The sequence below is a fragment of the Euleptes europaea genome, chromosome 5, assembly GCF_029931775.1.
Source record: "Euleptes europaea isolate rEulEur1 chromosome 5, rEulEur1.hap1, whole genome shotgun sequence".
In the NCBI taxonomy this organism is placed as follows: domain Eukaryota; kingdom Metazoa; phylum Chordata; class Lepidosauria; order Squamata; family Sphaerodactylidae; genus Euleptes; species Euleptes europaea.
In genome coordinates, this window is record NC_079316.1 from 8,583,676 (window position 1) to 8,602,766 (window position 19,091).

The 19,091-nt window shown below is 49.5% G+C and overlaps 1 protein-coding gene across 1 annotated transcript; it reads left to right on the top strand.

The window, feature by feature from the left end:
- Window positions 1-4,263: 4,263 nt before the first annotated feature.
- LOC130477876 (phospholipid scramblase 2-like) lies at window positions 4,264-19,091 on the top strand. Its single transcript, XM_056849959.1, has 8 exons — window positions 4,264-4,283; window positions 9,251-9,834; window positions 11,154-11,234; window positions 12,197-12,395; window positions 13,229-13,340; window positions 14,459-14,561; window positions 16,109-16,167; window positions 19,065-19,091. Exons 1-8 carry the CDS (start codon window positions 4,264-4,266, stop codon window positions 19,089-19,091), a joined length of 1,185 nt encoding a protein of 394 aa, XP_056705937.1.

Consider the following 19,091-nt stretch of genomic DNA (forward strand, 5'->3'; position numbering starts at 1 on the left):
TGGCTTACTTTGTAGAGCTTACTGTGAGAGAAAATCCTTCAACTCAATGGCTGCATAAAAAAGCATTTTAAGAACATAAAAAATGGAGCAATCTGAAAGGAAGGGTGGAGGGAGAAATCCAAGCCTCAGTTTTAAAAAGATTTTCTTCTGCTCAGAAAGAGCTCCGAGGAAGCAGGAAGCATTTGAATCCCTGCCTCTTTACACACTGCTTTGTAATTGGCTGTGAGAGAAACCAAGCTTGCGTGCCCCACACTTTGCCTTCTGCAGGGGGATTTCACCCGGGCTTTGCTCAGGGAAGATAGAAGGGTTGGGTTAACAAAGGAATGGGAAGGCCCAGACATTGCAAGAACTGGCAGTGAGATCATCTCTAATGGATGGGAAACTCATGCATAACTCCAATGAACAACCGAGACAACTGGGGGACAACCGGGGGTGGACGTGAGTTAAAGTACCCATGCATAAACAACCTACATTTACAGTGTGCAGTGCGACTGCAAACACATTTGCACTGCACTGTTGCAGGTCAATTCACCTGCCAACAAGAAGGATGCCATTTTGCAGGATGCATTAATACAGACTGTGTATCACCCTCTCGGCTCCCAGCACACACCTGGAACAGCTGGGGCAGAGTCCAAACATCTCCCACTCAGCTGAGAAATGGCTCTGCTGTCTTCCAGTCCGATTTTTAGCTGAACCGCTATTTTCTGGTCAGGCTGTAACAGGGGCCAGACACCGTCCAATGGAGCGTAGGTACCGATGAGAGCCCAGATTCTACTACATGTGCAAATGATCTCCATTCAGATTGGGAAGCATTCCCTTCCCGAAGGAAAGGGACTTTGTAAATTCTTAGGAGAACTGCCCTTTTTAAAAGGGGGGGGATAGGATTGTCAAACCGGGCTTGGGGGATTCCTGGAGATTTGGGGGGGGGAGCCTGGGGAGGGCGGGGGTTGTGGAGGGGAGGGTCCTCAGCAGGGCAGAAAGCTCCAGAGTCCACCCTCCGAAGCAGTCTAACCGCTTCACCGTGCAACTGTCTCTCTTACGGGACCTAGCCTCTGTCCCAGTAGAAGTCCTGGGAGAGCCTCTTCCGGAGATCGGAAGATGGTGCAGTGGTCCAGAAAAGGGACAGTAAGAACATAAGAAAAGCCCTGCTGGATCAGACCCAGGCCCGTCAAGTCCAGCAGTCTGTTCACACACTGGCTAACCAGGAGCCTCTAGGAAGCCCATAAGCAAGATGACTGCAGCAGCACCATCCTGCCTGAGTTCCACAGCACCTAATATATTCGGCATTCTCCTCTGATCCTGGAGAGAATAGGTATGCATCATGAATAGTATCCATTTTGACTAGTAGCCAAGGATAGCCCTCTCCTCCATGAACATGTCCACTCCCCTCTTAAAGCCTTCCAAGCTGGCAGCTATCACTACATCCTGGGGCAGGGAGTTCCACATTTTAAGGTGTGGGCGGGCGCCTTGGCTCCCATGGGCACCGCACTGGGGACCCCTGGTCTAAAGTCTCCGTATTGTTTTCAGGTTCCAGAACCGTAACAAGCCGCGTGTGTTCGGTGCACTGGATGCAACAACTCCCGTTAGTTTCAGTAGGGTTTGTGTGAAATTATACTTTAATAGATTATACCTTAATCCCCATAGATTATACTTTAAGATTGCACTGTAAAAGAGGACTTTGGATCACTAAATGCCACCTTGATACTATCCCCCGCCAGGGCTTGGGTTGCCAGGTCTCTCTTTGCCACCAGCAGGAGATTTTTGTGGTGGAGACTGAGAAGAGCGGGCTTTAGGGAGGGCCTTTAATGCCATAGAGTCCAATTGCCAAAGCGGCCGTTTTTTCCAGGTGAACTGATCTCTGTCAGCTAGAGATCAGTTCATAGAATCATAGAGTTGGAAGGGACCACCAGGGTCATCTAGTCCAACCCCCTGCACAATGCAGGAAATTCACAACTACCTCTCACCCACGCCCCCAGCGACCCCCACTCCACTCCCAGAAGATGGCCAAGATGCCCTCCCTCTCATGATCTGCATAAAGTCATAGAATCAATCAAACAAAATATTGAGTGCCAAACATAGTTAAACAACCACAAAAGCACTACTGGCAATGAATACACAACGCATAATATGCCAAGTGAATCTATTAAGCAAGTCTTATAGCAACATCAAGCATTCCAACACTTGTCATAAGTGGTGCATGATGCAAATTTTCTTCCAAAACAAGTATAATCTTTACAAAGTGCAGTGTGTCAATCAAGTAGAAAGTTCATAGTTGCCAATATAATGGGTATCCGGTACATCTTCCCATTTCGCAGCAGCGAAATTACAACTGATCTCCAGGCGACAGAGATCAGTTCCCCAGGAGAAAACGGCCGCTTTGGCGATTGGACTCTATGGCATTGAAGCCCCTCCCCTCTCCAAACCCCGCTCTCCTCAGGCTCCACCCCCAAAATCTTCAGGTATTTCCCAACCCGGAGCTGGCAACTCTAGTCATAACCACCACTGGTATGCAAGAAGCCTAAGGAGAATTTAGCACAAATGTTCAGAGTTTCTTGGCCTGCAGCTCTACTTTAGAGCTTTTCCCATGCCTCCATCTCCCTAAGACTCCTCCTCTTATCCATGCAGGTGGAGTATCTATAGGCTTCTAATATAAATCCAGTTTTTACTAGTATACATTTCTTGTTGTACCTATGTGATATATAGTACTTTATTCTGGAAGTCTTCTGAACTTTACCTGATGAATTAACTACCTGATAATGTTTCAACTTGTAGAGAAATTTCAAACAGTGAGAGAAAACGTTTCACGTTCAACTTACATGACATTGGACTTCACTCTGTAATTCACGTCTTTTGGAATAATTAACAAAAAAATTGTATAATTGACTTAAAGAAATACTATATATGTACATTTACAAACTATGTTAAACATAGAAAATTTTGCAATTTTCAGTGTTTAATATAGTTTGTAAAAAACGGTGACAGTCAACAATGTTCTTGAACAATGTCTACCAGTAAAAATTGGAATCATAGAATCATGGAAGGGACCACCAGGGTCATCTAGTCCAACCTCCTGCACAATGCAAGAAAATCAGAACTACCTCCCCCCCACACACCCCAGTGACCCCTACTCCATGCCCAGAAGATGGCCAAGGTGCCCTCCCTCTCATTATCACCCTAAGGTCATAGAATTAGCATTGCTGACAGATGGCCATCTAGCCTCTGCTTAAAAACCTCCAGGGAAGGAGAGCTCACCACCTCCCGAGGAAGCCTGTTCCACGGAGGAACCGCTGTATTAGAAAGTTCTTCCTAGTGTCTAGACGGAAACTCTTTCGATTTAATTTCAACCCGTTGGTTCTGGCCTAGCAGGAGATTTGCAGCCGCTACCCGGAGGTCGGCAACCCTCGCCAGGGGCCTCCGGGGCATCACACCTCCCCTCGCTGCAGCGAGCACCGTATCTTCCCCTGCGGTCCAAAAACCAATTTCTGCCACCGCTTTATCTCCCTCGCCCAGTCCCCCACCCCTGTGCCGGGCACAAGCGGCCAAGCGAACGTCCGGACCAGCGGGCCCGCCGGCCGCCACGACGGAGGCCCAAGCGACTGCTGCCCGCTCCATCCTCCCTGGACTGCTGCCCGCTCCATCCTCGGCCGCTCTCGGCACGGCATCCTTTCCTCAAGGGCGGCCAGAAGCCCTGGCCAAATCGGCTCGCCTTTCCCCTGCCTGCGTGGCAGGTGAAGCAGGCCAGCGGCCGTAATGACAGAGGATGAACCAGAGGCAAAGGATTTAGATAAGTCCAGTTCATTAAACTGTGCATGTCGAGGGCTTTTTAATTTTGTAGGCTTTTTGCTTTCCAGTTCTGGAGAGGTTGGGAGTTTGAGGCAGCTTCATTTCTTTTGTAAGGATGAGCGGCCTTTGGGCAGTCTATTTCTAGGGTTGTTAACGCCAAACTGGGAAATTCCTGGAGATTATGGGGGTGGAGTCTGAGGAGGATGGGATTTGGAGAGGGGAGGGACGTCAATAGGGTATAATGCCTAGGGTTGCCAACCTCCAGGTACTCTCACCAAACACAATACCTATGCTGATAATAACGCAGTTGTGAAAACAGCAGCACCAACGCTCACAATAATATGAATATTACTATTGCAAAAAGTTCTGAAATTCTTGACAATTTATATAATATTTATAACTGAAAATAGAAAAGCATTACATCATGCGTAGTAACAAATACAACTCAAGAGTAGTACACCAAAACAAAATACACGCTCAATGGGCAAATGTGCCCTCAGGTAAGTTCAAGGATAATTCCACTAGCAAGTGGTGAAAAGTCTCTGTGGTGCACTAGATGTATCAAAGGAAGCCGAGAGGAAGCCGAGACGATACCTCCGGTTAGGTATTCGTTTCGCATGCGCTTCTTCAGTCGAATGTCATCTTCATGTAAGTATTCACATCAACGTCTTGAAATTGACCCAGAGGGTTCCTAGGCCACAGGTTCTCCTATCCTTCGCTTGAACTTACCTGAGGGCACATTTGCCCATTGAGCGTGTATTTTGTTTTGGTGTACTACTCTTGAGTTGTATTTGTTACAATGCATGATGTAATGCGTTCCTATTTTCAGTTATAAATATTATATAAATTGTCAAGAATTTCAGAACTTTTAGCAATAGTAATATTCATATCATTGTGAGCCTTCGTGCTGCTTTTTTCACAACCTCCAGGTACTAGTTGGATATCTCCTGCTATTACAACTGATCTGCAGCCGACAGAGATCAGTTCCCCTGGAGAAAATGGCCACTTTGGCCATTGGACTCTATGGCATTGAAGTCCCCCCTCCCCAAACCCCGCCCTCCTCAGACTCGGCCCCCGAAACCTCCCACCGATGGTGAAGAGGGACCAGGCAACCCTAATAAAGCCATATAGTCCACCTTCCAAAGCAGCCGTTTACTCCAGGGGAACTTATCTCTTCCGCCTGGTGATCTGTTGTAATTAGGGTAGCCAATAGGGTTGCCGACCTTCAGTTACTAGCTGGAGATCTCCTACTATTACAACTGATCTCCAGCCAATAGAAATCAGCTCACCTGGAGAAAATGGCTGCTTTGGCAATTGGACTCTATGGCATTGAAGTCCCTCCCTTCTCCAAACCCCGCCCTCCTCAGGCTCCACCCAAAAAACATCCCACCAGTGGCGAAGAGGGACCTGGCAACCCTTGTTGTAATATTGAGAGATCTCCAGCCATCACCTGGAGGTTGGCAACCCTATTCTAGGACTTTTCAGCTGGGGAAATCCTGGAGATTTGAGGGGGCGGAGCCTGGGAAGAGCAGGTTTTGAGGACGGGAGGAACCTCAGTCGGGTATAACGTCATAGAGTCCACCCTCCAAAGCAGCCACTTCCCCCAGGGAAACTGATCTCTGTAGGCTAGAGGTCAGTTGTAATAGCGGGAGATCTCCAGCGTCCACCTGGAGGTTGGAAATCCTAATGGAGTATCACTTTCTCTTCTCTGCTTTGTGCCTTCCAGAGGACTGGCAACATTAGCACATTGCAGTGAAAAAGAAGCAGGCGACCCGTGGCCCCTTTGCAGAGCAAAGTGACTAATAGCTGGGTGTCTTGCCTCCGTCAAATATCTTGACAATTGCAGTCTGAGTGAAGATTGCCTCTAACAGGAGGTCATGCCCAAATGCCACCGTCACGGATCTCCTCTCCTTCACATGTTATCAGCCACTCCAAATGAATCCCACCAGCTGCAGCCTGCCCGACAGACTTCTATGCATGGCACCCAAGTGTTTGTGCGCATGCATGCATTTTTGTGTGCATGATGTATACCCACACACATACACATTCAAACCTCTACCTTCTAGAGTTCTGGGCAGGAAGAAGAAGAGTTGGTTTTTATATGCTGACTTTCTCTACCACTTAAGGGAGAATCAAACTGGCTTACAATCACCTTCCCTTCCCCTCCCCACAACAGACACCCTGTGGGGTAGGTGGGGCTGAGAGAGCTCTTCTATTAACTGTGACTAGCCCAAGGTCACCCAGCTGGCTTCATGTGTAGGAGCGGGAAAACAAATCCAGTTCACCAGATTAGCCTCCACCGCTCATGTGGAGGAGTGGGGATTTCAAACCCGGTTCTCCAGGTTAGAGTCCACCGCTCCAAACCACCGCTCTTATCCACTACACCACGCTGGTGTACAGTTTTAGATGATGGAAGAAGTTGGAGACCAAGCCCTAGCAGGAAAGGCTGAGGGACTTGGGAATGTTCAGTCTGGAGAAGAGGAGGTTGAGAGAAGACACGATCGCTGTTTTGAAGTATTTGAAGGGCTGTCACTTTGGGGAGGGCAGGGAGATGTTCCTGTTGGCAGCAGAGGATAGGACTCACAATAAAGGGTTTCAGTTATGGGTGGAAAGGTACCAGCTGCAATATTAGGGATTTTTTAATTTTTACAGTAAGAGTAGTTCAACCAGCTGCCTGCGGCAGTGTTCAAGCAGCGGCTGGACAAACACTTCTCAGGGATGCTCTAGGCTGATCGTACATTGAGCAGGGGGTTGGACTAGATTTTGCTGTGAGTTTGCTGAAATACCTGGAGGTACAAGATCTCTCTCTCTCTCTCTCTCTCCCCCCCTCCCCCCAAAGGGGAACAATCTCTGTAAGTAATAGCCCCTTAAAATGTCTCACCCCTTGGCAAAATCAAGCACGCCTAAGAAGATTGCATTGGGTTTGTCTGGCAGGAAGAATAATCAGATTGATGCAGCCTGTTGTGTTGAATGGCACTTTGTTACAGTATGTTTTAACATAAGAACATAAGAAAGGCCCTGCTGGATCAGACCGAGGCCCATCAAGTCCAGCAGTCTGTTCACACAGTGGCCAACCAGGTATCTTTAGGAAGCCACAAACAAGACGACTGCAGCAGCATTATCCTGCCTGTGTTCCACCGCACCCAAACTAGTAGGCATGCTCCTATGATACTAGATAGAATAGGTATGCAGTATGACCAGTATCCATTCTAACTAATAGCCATGAATACCCCTCTCCTCCATGAATATGTCCACTCCCCTTTTAAAGCCCTCCAAGCTGGCAGCCACCACCACATCCTGGGGCAGGGAGTTCCACAATTTAACTATGCGTTGTGTTAAAAAATATTTCCTTTTATCTGTTTTGAATCTCTCGCTCTCCAGCTTTAGCAGATGACCCTGTATTCTAGTATTATGGGAGAGGGAGAAAAACGTCTCCCTGTCCACTCTCTCCAAACCATGCATAATTTTATAGACCTCTATCATGTCTCCCCTCAGCCGCCTTCTTTCCAAGCTAAACAGCCCTAAGAGTCCTAACCACTCCCTATAGGACAGTTGCTCTAGTCCCGTAATCATTTTGGTTGCTCTTTTCTGCACCTTCTCAAGCTCTGTAATACCCTTTTTTAGGTGTGGTGACCAGAACTGGACCCAGTATTCCAAGTGTGGTCTCACCATAGATTTGTGCAAGGGCAGTATGATATCAGCAGTTTTATTCTCTATTCCTCGTCTAATTATGGCCAGCATGGAATTTGCCTTTTTTACAGCTGCCGCACTCTGGGTTGACATCTTCATTGAGCTATCCACTACCGCCCCAAGATCCCTTTCTTGGTCTGTCAGTGCCAGCACAGATCCCATCAGTGTATATGTGAAGTTGGGATTTTTTGCCCCAGTATGCATCACTTTACACTTGCTCACATTGAATCTCATTTGCCATTTTAATGCCCATTCTTCCAGTAAGCAGAGATCCTTCTGGAGCTCTTCACAGTCCAATTTTGTTTTAACCACCCTAAATAATTTGGTGTCATCTGCAGACTTGGCTACTTCACTGTTTAACGCCAACTCCAGGTCATTGATGAACAGGTTGAAAAGCACCGGTCCCAACCCAGATCCCTGAGGCACCCCACTGCTCACATCCCGCCACTGGGAGAACTGACCATTGATTCCTACTCTCTGCTTCCTATTTTTCAGCCAGCTCTCAATCCATAAGAGGATTTGTCCACTTATCCCATTTAATGGACATTTTATTCATCTGGAAGCTGCTTTCAACATTTAGAGAACAGGGTAGTTTAAAAAGCAAACAAACCTGCAAGCCGCCTTGCGCAGGTTCTCTGGAGAAACGGCACATTCATGTTGTTAAAATAAAAGAAGAAAATAAAACCCATTCCCCCAAATTGCTCCAAAAGCAATACACAGCAATATGCCAGGGAAAGGAGCAAGAAAATAAGGGCTGACCTAGGGTTGCCAGGTCCCGCTTTGCCACCAATGGGATGTTTTTGAGGCAGAGCCTGAGGGTTTATAGTTTGGGGAGGGGAGAGACTTTAATGCCATAGAGTCCAATTGCCAAAGTGGCCATTTTCTCCAGGGGAACTGATCTCTATCAGCGGGAGATCAGTTGTAATAGCAGGAGATGCCCTGCCACCGCCTGGAGGTTGGCAACCCAAGGCTGACCCTAGAGTTGCCAATCTCCAGGTGGGGCCTAGAGATCTCCTGGCAGCCAGCATGGTGGAGTGGTTAAGAGCAGCGGTTTGGAGCAGTGGAGTCTGATCTGGAGAACCGGGTTTGATTCCCCCACTCCTCCACATGAGCGGCGGAGGCTAATCTGGGGAACTGGAATTGTTTCCCCACTCCTACACACAAAGCCAACTGGGTGACCTTGGGCTAGTCACACTCTCTCAGCCCCACCTACCTCACAGGGTGTCTGTTGTGGGGAGGGGAAGGGAAGGTGAATGTAAGCCGGTTTGAGTCTTCCTTAAGCGGCAGAGGGAGTCGGCATATCAAAACCAACTCTTCTTCTTCCTCTTCTTTATTACAATTAATCTCCAGACTACCGAGATCAGTTCCCCTGGAGGAAACGGGCTGCTTTGCGGGGTCGATTTTATGGTCGGGGTCTTTCCCCTCCCCACCCCAAAGCCCCACCACCCACCTTCAGGTCTCCGGGAATTGCCCCAGCCAGGTGAACCCTTGACAACTCAATTTCTCGCACCCCTACCCAACCCCAGGGGCGAAACCGCACGGTCGCTTTAGCCTCCTTCCTTCCCTGTTCCAGCCAGGATTCAGCCAGGATCGAACGCACGTCCGTGCGTTCGATCCTGGCTGGATCCTGGCTGGAACAGGGAAGAAAGACGGCTAAAGCGACCGTGCATTTTCGCCCCAGGACTCTACTGCTCATATTGTGCCTATCCGTTGGCTTCATCTGGCAGACTTCTCCTTTTCCACTCTAGCAACACCATTGTGTTGCACACTGGGGCAGATCCGGGCGGTTGCTGCGGAGACGCCAGAGGGGATGGGAAAGCAGGCCTTGGCATGTGCGGGTCAGTTTGCCGAGGCCGAGCCGTCTCTGGCTGGCCGCCCTCCGTGCCTCCGGAGACCCCCGTCCTCCCAAGATGTCCGCGATCGGCTCCCAGCCCTCGCCCTTCGGACACCTGACCCGTGAGAGACCCATCGGACCCATCCCCAGGCCACCGAGGACGAAGCCGAACTTCTCCGAGGCGGAGGAAAGTTCTCAGGGGGGACCGGCTGGGGCTGCAGCCTGGGATTCAACAGGCGTCCCAAGAAACCTGCCGGCAAGGGCCACATATGGTCGATTTGCTAGGGCATGTGGTTCCTGGGGGTACGGCTGCCGTGTGGACACATGGACGTGCTCCGAAGGGGCGCCCCTTGGAAGCAGGCGCCAGGGAACCCTGGCTTTGCCTCCTGCGGGGTCAAGCTGCCAAGGAGGACGGAGACCCCCAGAGCGGCAGGGCGTTGAGGAGGAGGAGGGCAGCTCCCATCCTGGGCTGCAGGTGTTGGCCGGGGTCGGCCAGTTGTGCATCACCTCCAAGGCTGAGCTACACGGTAAGTAGGGTTGCCAGCCTCCAGGTGGGACCTGGAGGCCGCAGGGAAGGACGACTTCTCTCCAGACTGCAGGGATCGGACCCCCTGGAGGAAATGGCCGCTTTGGAGGGTGGGCTGGATGGCACGATACCGGGAGGTCCCTCGCCTCTCCGAGCGCCACCCCCAAATCTCCAGGAATTTCCCATCCTGGCAGTTGCCAGTCCTATGGACCCATTGGTACAGGCTACTCTTATGGCCTCTCCTGCTCCATCCTTTCCTGCCAATAGGGTTGCCAACCTCCAGGAACTAGCTGGAGATCTCCTGCTATTACAACTGACCTCCAGCTGATAGAGATCAGTTCCTCTGGAGAAAATGGCCACTTTGGCAATTGGACTCTGTGGCATTTAAGTCCATCCCCTCCCCAAACCCCATCTGAAATGCCTGGTTGTCTTATAGAGTCCAATAAAGACAACTAGGAGGAGGTTAAAAGCAACAGTTCTTTATTTAGCTTAACACAGACCTGGGGTGAAAATAACCCACAAATAAGATGCAGAGTTACTCACCAGAGAAAAAAAAGGAAGCTTACTATCATTTATGCATTCGCATGGGGCAGGCCCATGGCTGCTGGCAAGCAGATTGATACACAAAAGCACCAATGCACATTAGGTGTCTACTCCACTCTAATTCGCATAGCCTATAGATATTGCCCGAAGGCGTCTCTACGTCTTGTGATCTTGGAAGTAGAAAACACATTCCTAAGGATGAAGGTAATTCAGAGCTCTCTACTGGTGAAAGGCCGTACCAGGCACAGAGAGCATGATTTGTTGGTTCATGGCTCCCGGATGCCAACTTCCCCAAAGCTTCCATGTGTGTGCATATGAGTACATAATATTTTATACCAGCCCTTATATCTGGGCATTACACACCCTCCTCAGGCTCCACCCCAGAAATCTCCAGGTATTTCCCAACCCAGAGCTGGCAACCCTATCAGTGGGCCAGACTGTCTTTCTTTGAGTAGATTTCAAGAAGTCCCTGGCCCAAATGAAGCCTAAAAGCAGGTGCGCCGTCATGAGTTGGCACCAGTAGGGTTGCCAGGTTCCTCTTTGCCACTGGCGGAAGGTTTTTGGGGTGGAGCCTGAGGAGGGCGGGGTTTGGGGAGGGGAGGGACTTCAGCGCTATAGAGTCCAATGGCCAACGCGGCCATTTTCTCCGGTGATCTTATCTCTACCGGCTGGAGATCAGTCGTAATAGCAAGATATCTCCAGGTAGTACCTGGAGGTTGGCAACCCTAAGCGCCAAACAGAGATTGGTTTTCTTGCCACGTCTCCTTTTTCTTGCAGGAGTGTCCAGCCACTTGGCAAGAAGAGGCTACGTTGTCAGCACTGCAGCTAAGGAAAGAGGCCCGCTGGTGGTGACCGAAGGTAAATGGCCCCTGTTGGCTCCATGCCTACAAATTCACAATGCAGGAAGAAGAGCCTTTCCTTTTCTTTGCAGGGAGAGGAATGAGGCAGAAGCCCACAACAGTAATAATTCGGAGTCAGCGTGGTGCACTGGTTAGAATCCCCCCTGAGCCACAAACCTGACTGGGGGGCCTTGAGCCAAACCCTCCCTCTCAGCCACACCTACCTCGCAGGGTTGTCGTGGGGTTAAAATGGAGAACAGGAGAACCGTGCATTCTGCCCTGAATCTGAGGCTCAACCAAGAGGGGAAAAAAAAAATATTGGCAGAGCAACATCTGCAGTTCAGGAGAAGCGCAGCTGGTAAGAGCGAGCCAAACACAAGCCTTGGCCATTTATGCTTGGGCATTAGCAGCGCGTTCCAGGCTGAAGTGGCCCGCATAATTTTTTTGAGTATTTCACGCTGAACCCTCATTCAGGAAGTGGCCGCGAAGCCGGCGCACACCTGCTTCGCATTTCTTAGGAGCCCCTTTAACGTGACCTTTGGTATTTGCTCCGCCCCGGCACCAAAGCATTTACTGAAGGAACCATGAAAAATCACAGCCGCAGCTTAGCTATGCAAACGAAGGAACAGGCAAGTGGGGGTGGGGGAAGGGGAATTTGTTTGACTTTCTCCTCTTGCATCGGGACCGTGAACAGGCATTTTAAAGGTCGCATTTTTTAAAAAAAGAGCTTTGAGCAAGCATCACAATCGACCCTGCTGCATAAATGGCCATATTAATAAATTGACCGTATTAATAGATTTGATTTGATTTGATTTGACCCTGCATAAATGGCCACGGAGTTGCTTAAAACTCAGTAAGCCTATCATTGTCTGCTCGGACTGGCAGCAGCTCCCCAGGGTTTCGGGCAGGGGTCTTTCACGCCTGATCCTTTGAACTGAAGATACTCCTCGTGTGCCCGGGGCCATGTCTCCTCTGTCACAGAGTACAACCAGTGCTGCTTTCACCTGTGCGGCCCCGCCCGCTCCTGCCACCTGTACCTCCAGGACTGGGAAGGCCGGGTTGCCCTGTGGTTCTGCAGACCTTTCCGGATGGGCCTTGGCTGCCTCTGCTGCTGCTGCCGCCCAATGGAGTTGAGGACTTTCACCAGCGACAACCAGCTTGTCGGCATCGTGCGGCAGAGGTAGGGGCTCTATTGGTGCGCATAAGTGCATAAGCGTGCGCATTTGGGATGCCAGGTTCCAGGTGGCATCCCTACCTTTTTTGCTCATTAATCTTAATCCTGCCACCACTTTCAGAGGCAGCGGGTAATGGGATTTTGGGGTGGGGACGTCCCGCCAACGCCTGGGGCTTGGCAGCCCTACTGGACCCTGGAAAGAACTGATGGGAACATTAGGCCATAACTAGGGTTGCCAACCTCCAGGTACTAGCTGGAGATCTCCCGCTATTACAACTGATCTCCAGGCGATAGAGATCTGTTCACCTGGAGAAAATGGCCGCTTTGGCCATTGGACTCCATGACACTGAAGTCCCTCCCCTCCCATCGGTATGCAAACAGTGTAAGGAGAATTTGGCACAAGTGTTGAGAGTGAAGAAAATAAGAACATAAGAAAAGCCCTGCTAGATCAGACCCAGGCCCATTAAGTCCAGCAGTCTGTTCCCACAGTGGCCAACCAGGTGCCTCTAGGAAGCCCACAAACAAGACGACTGCAGCAGCATGGTCCTGCCTGGGTTCCACGGCACCTAATATAATAGGCATGCTCCTCTGATCCTGTAGAGAATAGGTATGCATCATGACTAGTATCCATTTTGACTAGTAGCCATGGACAGCCCCCCTTTCCTCCATGAACATGTCTACTCCTCTCTTAAAGCCTTCCAAGTTGGCAGCCATCACCACATCCTGGGGCAGGGAGTTCCACAATTGAACTATGCGTTAAACTATCCTTGGCCCTAGAGCTACTTTACAGCTTTCCCCATGTCGCCACCTCTCTAAGATCCCCCCTCTCATCCCTGCAGGTGCAGTATCTTCTCCCATCACCTGGAAATTTGCAATGCGCATGGGTCAGCTGTCATGAAGATACGTGGCTCTGGAGCTGCCTGCCGTTGCTCCACCAAACAGGAGTTCCAGGTAAGACAAGAGCGCCAGAAACGGAGGCAAAGCAGCCATCTTGCAAGAGGGCACCATGCGACTTCCGGGGACTGCGCGACCACTGAAGAAGGACATTTCACACAAATACACAATAGGGTGATTGCCTGCCATTCCAAATCACCTGGAAAAAAGAGGCACTAGGTACTTGTATGGGAATAGAGAACAAAATTAAGTACCAAACAACAACTGGAATGCAAACACAAATTTAGTGCAAGTGAAAAATCAGTGCAGAAAGTGAAACAATGACAAACATCACAATACAATTCTAGAATACTTTGAACGGAGCAGCTCTGTGAGCGCTGAGAAATTGTTCTATTCCCTGCAGAGTTTTGATACACTTTTTGTATTAAGGTATGTCGGGCAGACCTTGTTGTATTCTATTTATTGTATTCTATATTAATTTTAAATATTTATAGTATTTATTGTATTATATAGGAGTTTTATTTAGGAGCTTTGTCTCCTGATACCGAACAGAGTTGCTGATGAAGCCGCCGTTGCGGTGGTGAAAACGTCAAGTTAATCCGGACTGCGTTTCGACTACGACCTGACCTGTTCTGCTTTTTGCTTCTTATATTGTATGAAGTCCTTGGGACCTTTGCAAAGAGACTTAAACGTTCTCATTGAAGACTCCGTTGGGAGCAATGTATTCTAGAATTGTATTGCGATGTTTGTCATTGTTTCACTTTCTGCACTGATTTTTCACTTGCACTAAATTTGTGTTTGCATTCCAGTTGTTGTTTGATTCCAAATCACCTGGCAACCCTACCTAACCCACAACTAGTAGGGTTGCCAGCCTCCAGGAACTAGCCGGAGATCTCCTGCTATTACAACTGATCTCTAGCCAATAGAGATCAGTTCACCTGGAGAAAATAGCCGCTTTGGCCATTGGACTCTATGGCATTGAAGTCCTTTCCCTCCCCAAACCCTGCCCTCCTCAGGCTCAGCCCCCAAAATCTCCAAGTACTTTTCAACCCAGAGCTGGCAACCCTAATAACTAGGGGTCATTTCTAGCACACGGTTAAAGATATGTGGGGGACAGCCTCATCTTTGTTGAGTTTATGAAGCAACACACTTGCCCCTTTCTCTTCTCCCTCCAGGTTCTCTCCTCCTTGGGTGACGTGGTGGCTATCATCTGGAAGAAGTGGCTGGGCTTCCGAGAGGAGCGCAACATGGACCATGACTTCTTTGGGGTGGATATGGGTAGGGCCAGCTTCACTTGTTCATTTCCCTTTATGGCTCAGCAACAAAAAGGGCAAGACACTCACTTTATTGAAATGAGTGCTATAGCTATAGTGCTATATAGTGTTACCGATTTTTTTTTAAAGCCCTCTGGGGGCAGGGAGATATGAGTGCCCATGAGGGCTGAAGCAAGGAAATTGCAGGGGGAAATTCTGTGTGGATGTTCTGTTGTCGCTGCAAAGGACGCTGAATTTGTAGTGGCAAATGAGAGCTTCATGGAGAAGAATCTTGTGTGGAAGCAACCCTTTGGGAGGGAATCCCACACTAGCGTTTCCAACCCTGTGCCGGCAACCCCTGGGGCAAGGCATAGGTAATTGCCTGGAAGTGGGGGTCACTGCATGAGTGATGTGATGTTCTAGGAATTCCCCCAACCTCTATGGTAAAGACCATAGAGATTTGGGAAATTCCTAGAGCGTTGCAGACCTGGCGACTGGAAGTGATGTCACTGCATCTGTGATGTCGTCCTCTCTCCCATTTCCCCCCCTATTGCTCAGTTGTCTGCGAGCAGGCAAGAGCGGGAGGTAGTAGCCCCATGGCCATGCAAGAATTGTACACGAGATTATTGCTGTTACCGCACTAGGTATTTCCAGCAATGTATTAAGAGTTTGGCAATGTTATAAAAAAATACTGTTTGCACTTTGCTTGGTCCCTTTAGCTGTGAAGACGTCTTCCAACCATTTTTTAGCCGTAGTATCCAAAACCCCTTTTTAAAGCGATGTTTTTTATAACATTTCCAAACTCTTGATACATCGCTGGGAATACCTAGTGCGGTAACAGCCAATGTCTGGTGGCAGTCAGTTGTTTTCTGGTCTAATGCTTGCAATGCTGGTGGGGGGACAGGAAAGCCCACTTCCTATCTTTTATAGAATCATAGAATCATAGAGTTGGAAGGGGCCATAGAGGCCATCTAGTCCAACCCCCTGCTTAATGCAGGATCAGCCTACAGCAGAGTTTCCCAAACGTTGTGAGTCATGGAGCCATTTTCAGGAGAGAAATTCGTCATGGAGCACTTATTTTCACCCAGCACCTTTATACTAAACTGAACGACAGTAGTACTTTTCTTTCCACTCTCTTCATGGAGGGCTAAGAGATGTTTTGCGGAGCACCAAGTGCTCCTTGGAGCACAGTTTGGGAACCGCTGCGTCTAGAGCACCCCTGACCAGTGCTTGACCTGCCTCTGCTTAAAGACGGCTCGTGATGCCTTAGGGAAGCTAATACCATACGAGGGTTGCCAGCTCCAGGTTGGGAAATTCCTGGAGATTTTGGGAGAGGAGGGCGGGGTTCGGGGAGGGGCTTCATTGCCGTAGAGTCCAATGGCCAAAGCGGCCATTTTCTCCAGGGGGACTGGTCTCTGTCGCCTGGAGATCAGTTGTAATCCCAGGAGGTCTCCAGCCACCACCTGGAGGTTGGCAACCCTACTCACACTTGGAACACCCCCAGATCTAGCCTGAGGCCGGTGCCCTTGGTGTGTTTCCAGTCTGGCCTGAAGACACCTTTCTCTTTGGCAGCCGCAGCCGACCTGAGCAACGAGGAACGAGCTCTCCTACTGGCTGCCGCGTTCCTGCTGGTGAGTCAGCACCGCGTGGGATCTTGGCCAAGAAACTCTTTCGGCCAGGTGACTCGTTTTGAACCCTCAGATCGCTGCTCTCTCGTAAACCACAACAGCAAGGGAGTGCAGGCTGGTAACAGAGGAGCACACCTTTTAATCCACACAACCCGCTGGGCTGCGTTTGTGGCCACACGAACCCCAGCCTTGGATAAACAAGAAAACCTTGCTGGATCACTCCAAGCATCCTGTTTCCAATGGAGGCCAGCCAGACCCCTTTTGGAAGTCCACAAGCAAGGCCGGAGGGTGAAAAGCCCTTCTCCGTTTAGGACTGCCAGGTCCCTCTTTGCCAGCGGTGGGAGGTTTTTGGGGCGGAGGGCGGAGTATGGGGAAGGGAGGGACTTCAATGCCATAGAGTCCAATTGCCAAACTGGCGTTTTCTTCAGGGGAACTGATCTCTATGGGCTGGCGATCAGTTGTAATAGCAGGAGATCTCCAGCCACCACCTGGAGGTTGGCAATCCTGTTCTCAGCTGTTTGTCCTAAGTGCAAAAGCTGGTTACATTTGGCATTGTACCTTTGCAACCTGACTCACTCCTTTGCAACACCTCTTGGAGTGGTGGACTCTGATCTGGGGAGCCAGGTTGGTTTCCCCACTCCTTCAGATGAAGCCAGCTGGGCTACCTTGGGCTAGTCACAGCTCTGTTAGAGCTCTCTCAGCCCCACCTACCTCACAGGATGTCTCTTGTGGGGAGGGGAAGTAGGGCTGCCAACCTCCAGGTAGTAGCTGGAGATCCCCTCCTGTTACAACTGATCTCCAGCCGATAGAGATCAGTTCACCTGGATAAAATGGCCGCTTTGGCAATTGGACTCTATGGCATTGAAGTCCCTCCCCGGCCCAAACCCCACCCTCCTCAGGCTCCACCCCAAAAATATCCCACCAGTGGCAAAGAGGGGCCTGGCAACTCTAAGGGGAAGGGAAGGTGATTGTAAGCTGGTTTGATTCTTCTTTAAGTGGTAGAGAAAGTTGGCATGTAAAAACCAACTCCTCCTCCTCCTCCTCCTCCTCTTCTTCTTCTTCTCCTCCTCCTCCTCCTCCTCCTCCTCCTCCTCCGCCTCCTCCTCCTCCCTTTGTACCATCTCCATTCCAACTTGTATCTGACGAAGGAAGCTTTGACTTTTATGCTGCAAACATCTTTTTGGTCTCTGAAGCATTATTGGACGTGAATCTCGCTCTTCTTGGGAAGGGGTCCCAACTCCCGGATCATGGCTGTCACCCTCTTCCGTGTGTTTCTTTTCCTATTCTGTGATGTAATTTTAAAGACCCGAACTCTGGACTGTCTTCCACATGGGACTGTGCTGGACATTAGTGTGATGCTTTCTAACATGGGCTGCTTTCCTTTTTTGCCCTTGCTTAATCCTTCCTCCACTGGAAGGATAAAAGCCTCACATGACCGCCCCCCCCCAACATTAACAGATGTTGATAGTTAAATGGTGGAACTCCCTGCCCCAGGATGTGGTGATGGCTGCCAACTTGCATGGCTTTAAGAGGGGAGTGGACATGTTCATGGAGGAGAGGGCTATCCATGGCTACTAGTCAAAATGGATACTAGTCATGATGCACACCTATTCTCTCCAGGACCAGAGGAGCATGCCTATTATATTCGGTGCTTTGGAGCACAGGCAGGATGGTGCTGCTGCAGGCGTCTTGTTTGTGGGCTTCCTAGAGGCACCTGGTTGGCCACCGTGGGAACAGACTGCTGGACTTGATGGACCTGGGTCTGACCCAGCAGGGCCTTTCTTATGTTCTCATGTTCTTATGTTTCTGCTGAGGATGGTACCATAGCGCCCTCTTCTGTCCCCTTTCTGCAAGTGCAGGTCACAATTAGGGCCACATTTTATGCGCCTTCAAAATTGGAATCTCCACTGTTTCACAGATGTAACATGAATGCTCTTCTGGGCTGGTAACCCTTTGATTTTCAAACCAAGGACCACAGCCTGAGCAGCCTCCTTCCCCTCAATGGTTTCCGTATCCTACATTTATTTAGCCAGTGTGGTGTAGTGGTTAGAGCAGTGGTTCCCAACCTTTTTTTGACCAGGGACCACTAGGACTTTTTTGTTCGGTGCAGGGACCCCAAGGTTCAAGATAAAAATTCCGAGAATTTGAAAATAAACTTTAATCATAACTGTTAGTTAAACATTAAACTTAGAATTATATTTGAATATATATTTTTATAATAGATAACTTTTAATTGAAAATATTAATTTATTATGGGTTTATAACTTTGGTTCGCGGACCTTAATTTAGTTCTCGCGGACCCCTGGGGGTCCACGGACCCCCGGTTGGGAACCAGTGGGTTAGAGTGTTGGATTAGGTTATGGAAGTGTCAGGTTCAAAGGCAGAGTCAGTAGTGGCATCTGTAAGTGATGCCAGTGTGTTAACAGGGCTGCTCTAGCATTCAGACAAAACTCTATGGTTAAACCGTAGTGTTTTGCTCAAATGCGAGAATTCCTGGCAATGCAAAAATGTGACTTCTGTATGATTGCCAACCTCCAGGCGGTGGCAGGAGATCTCCCGTTATTACAACTGATCTCCAGCTGATAGAGATCAGCTCACCTAGAGAAATGGCTGCTTTGGCTGAAGTCCCTCCCCTCCAAACCCTGCCCTCCTCAGGTTCCCCCCCCACAAAAAATCTCCAGGTATTTCCCAACCCGGAGCTGGCAACCCTACTGGTGATGTCAGTACATCGTCAGTAAGAGCCTAACTGCTTCCATGAGTCTCCCACCTGTTGGCAGCCTTCGGCTGGCAACCCTAGCCGAGCTCCATGGGGAAAAAGTTAACTAAAAATGCAATAATTTGAACAAGAATTCTGTGGCGAGACTGTTGGGATAATGGTCTGTTTTTCTGTCATTTCCCAGAACTTCATGTTCTTCGAAGTGAGCTGA

Bases quoted from the DNA above. Each gene is read 5' to 3' on its own strand.
- LOC130477876 (XM_056849959.1), top strand. From the start codon at position 4,264: ATGGGCAAATGTGCCCTCAG. The intron at 11,235-12,196 runs GTAAATGGCCCC...CCTCTGTCACAG, and splicing joins CCCGCTGGTGGTGACCGAAG to AGTACAACCAGTGCTGCTTT. The intron at 13,341-14,458 runs GTAAGACAAGAG...TTCTCCCTCCAG, and splicing joins CCACCAAACAGGAGTTCCAG to GTTCTCTCCTCCTTGGGTGA.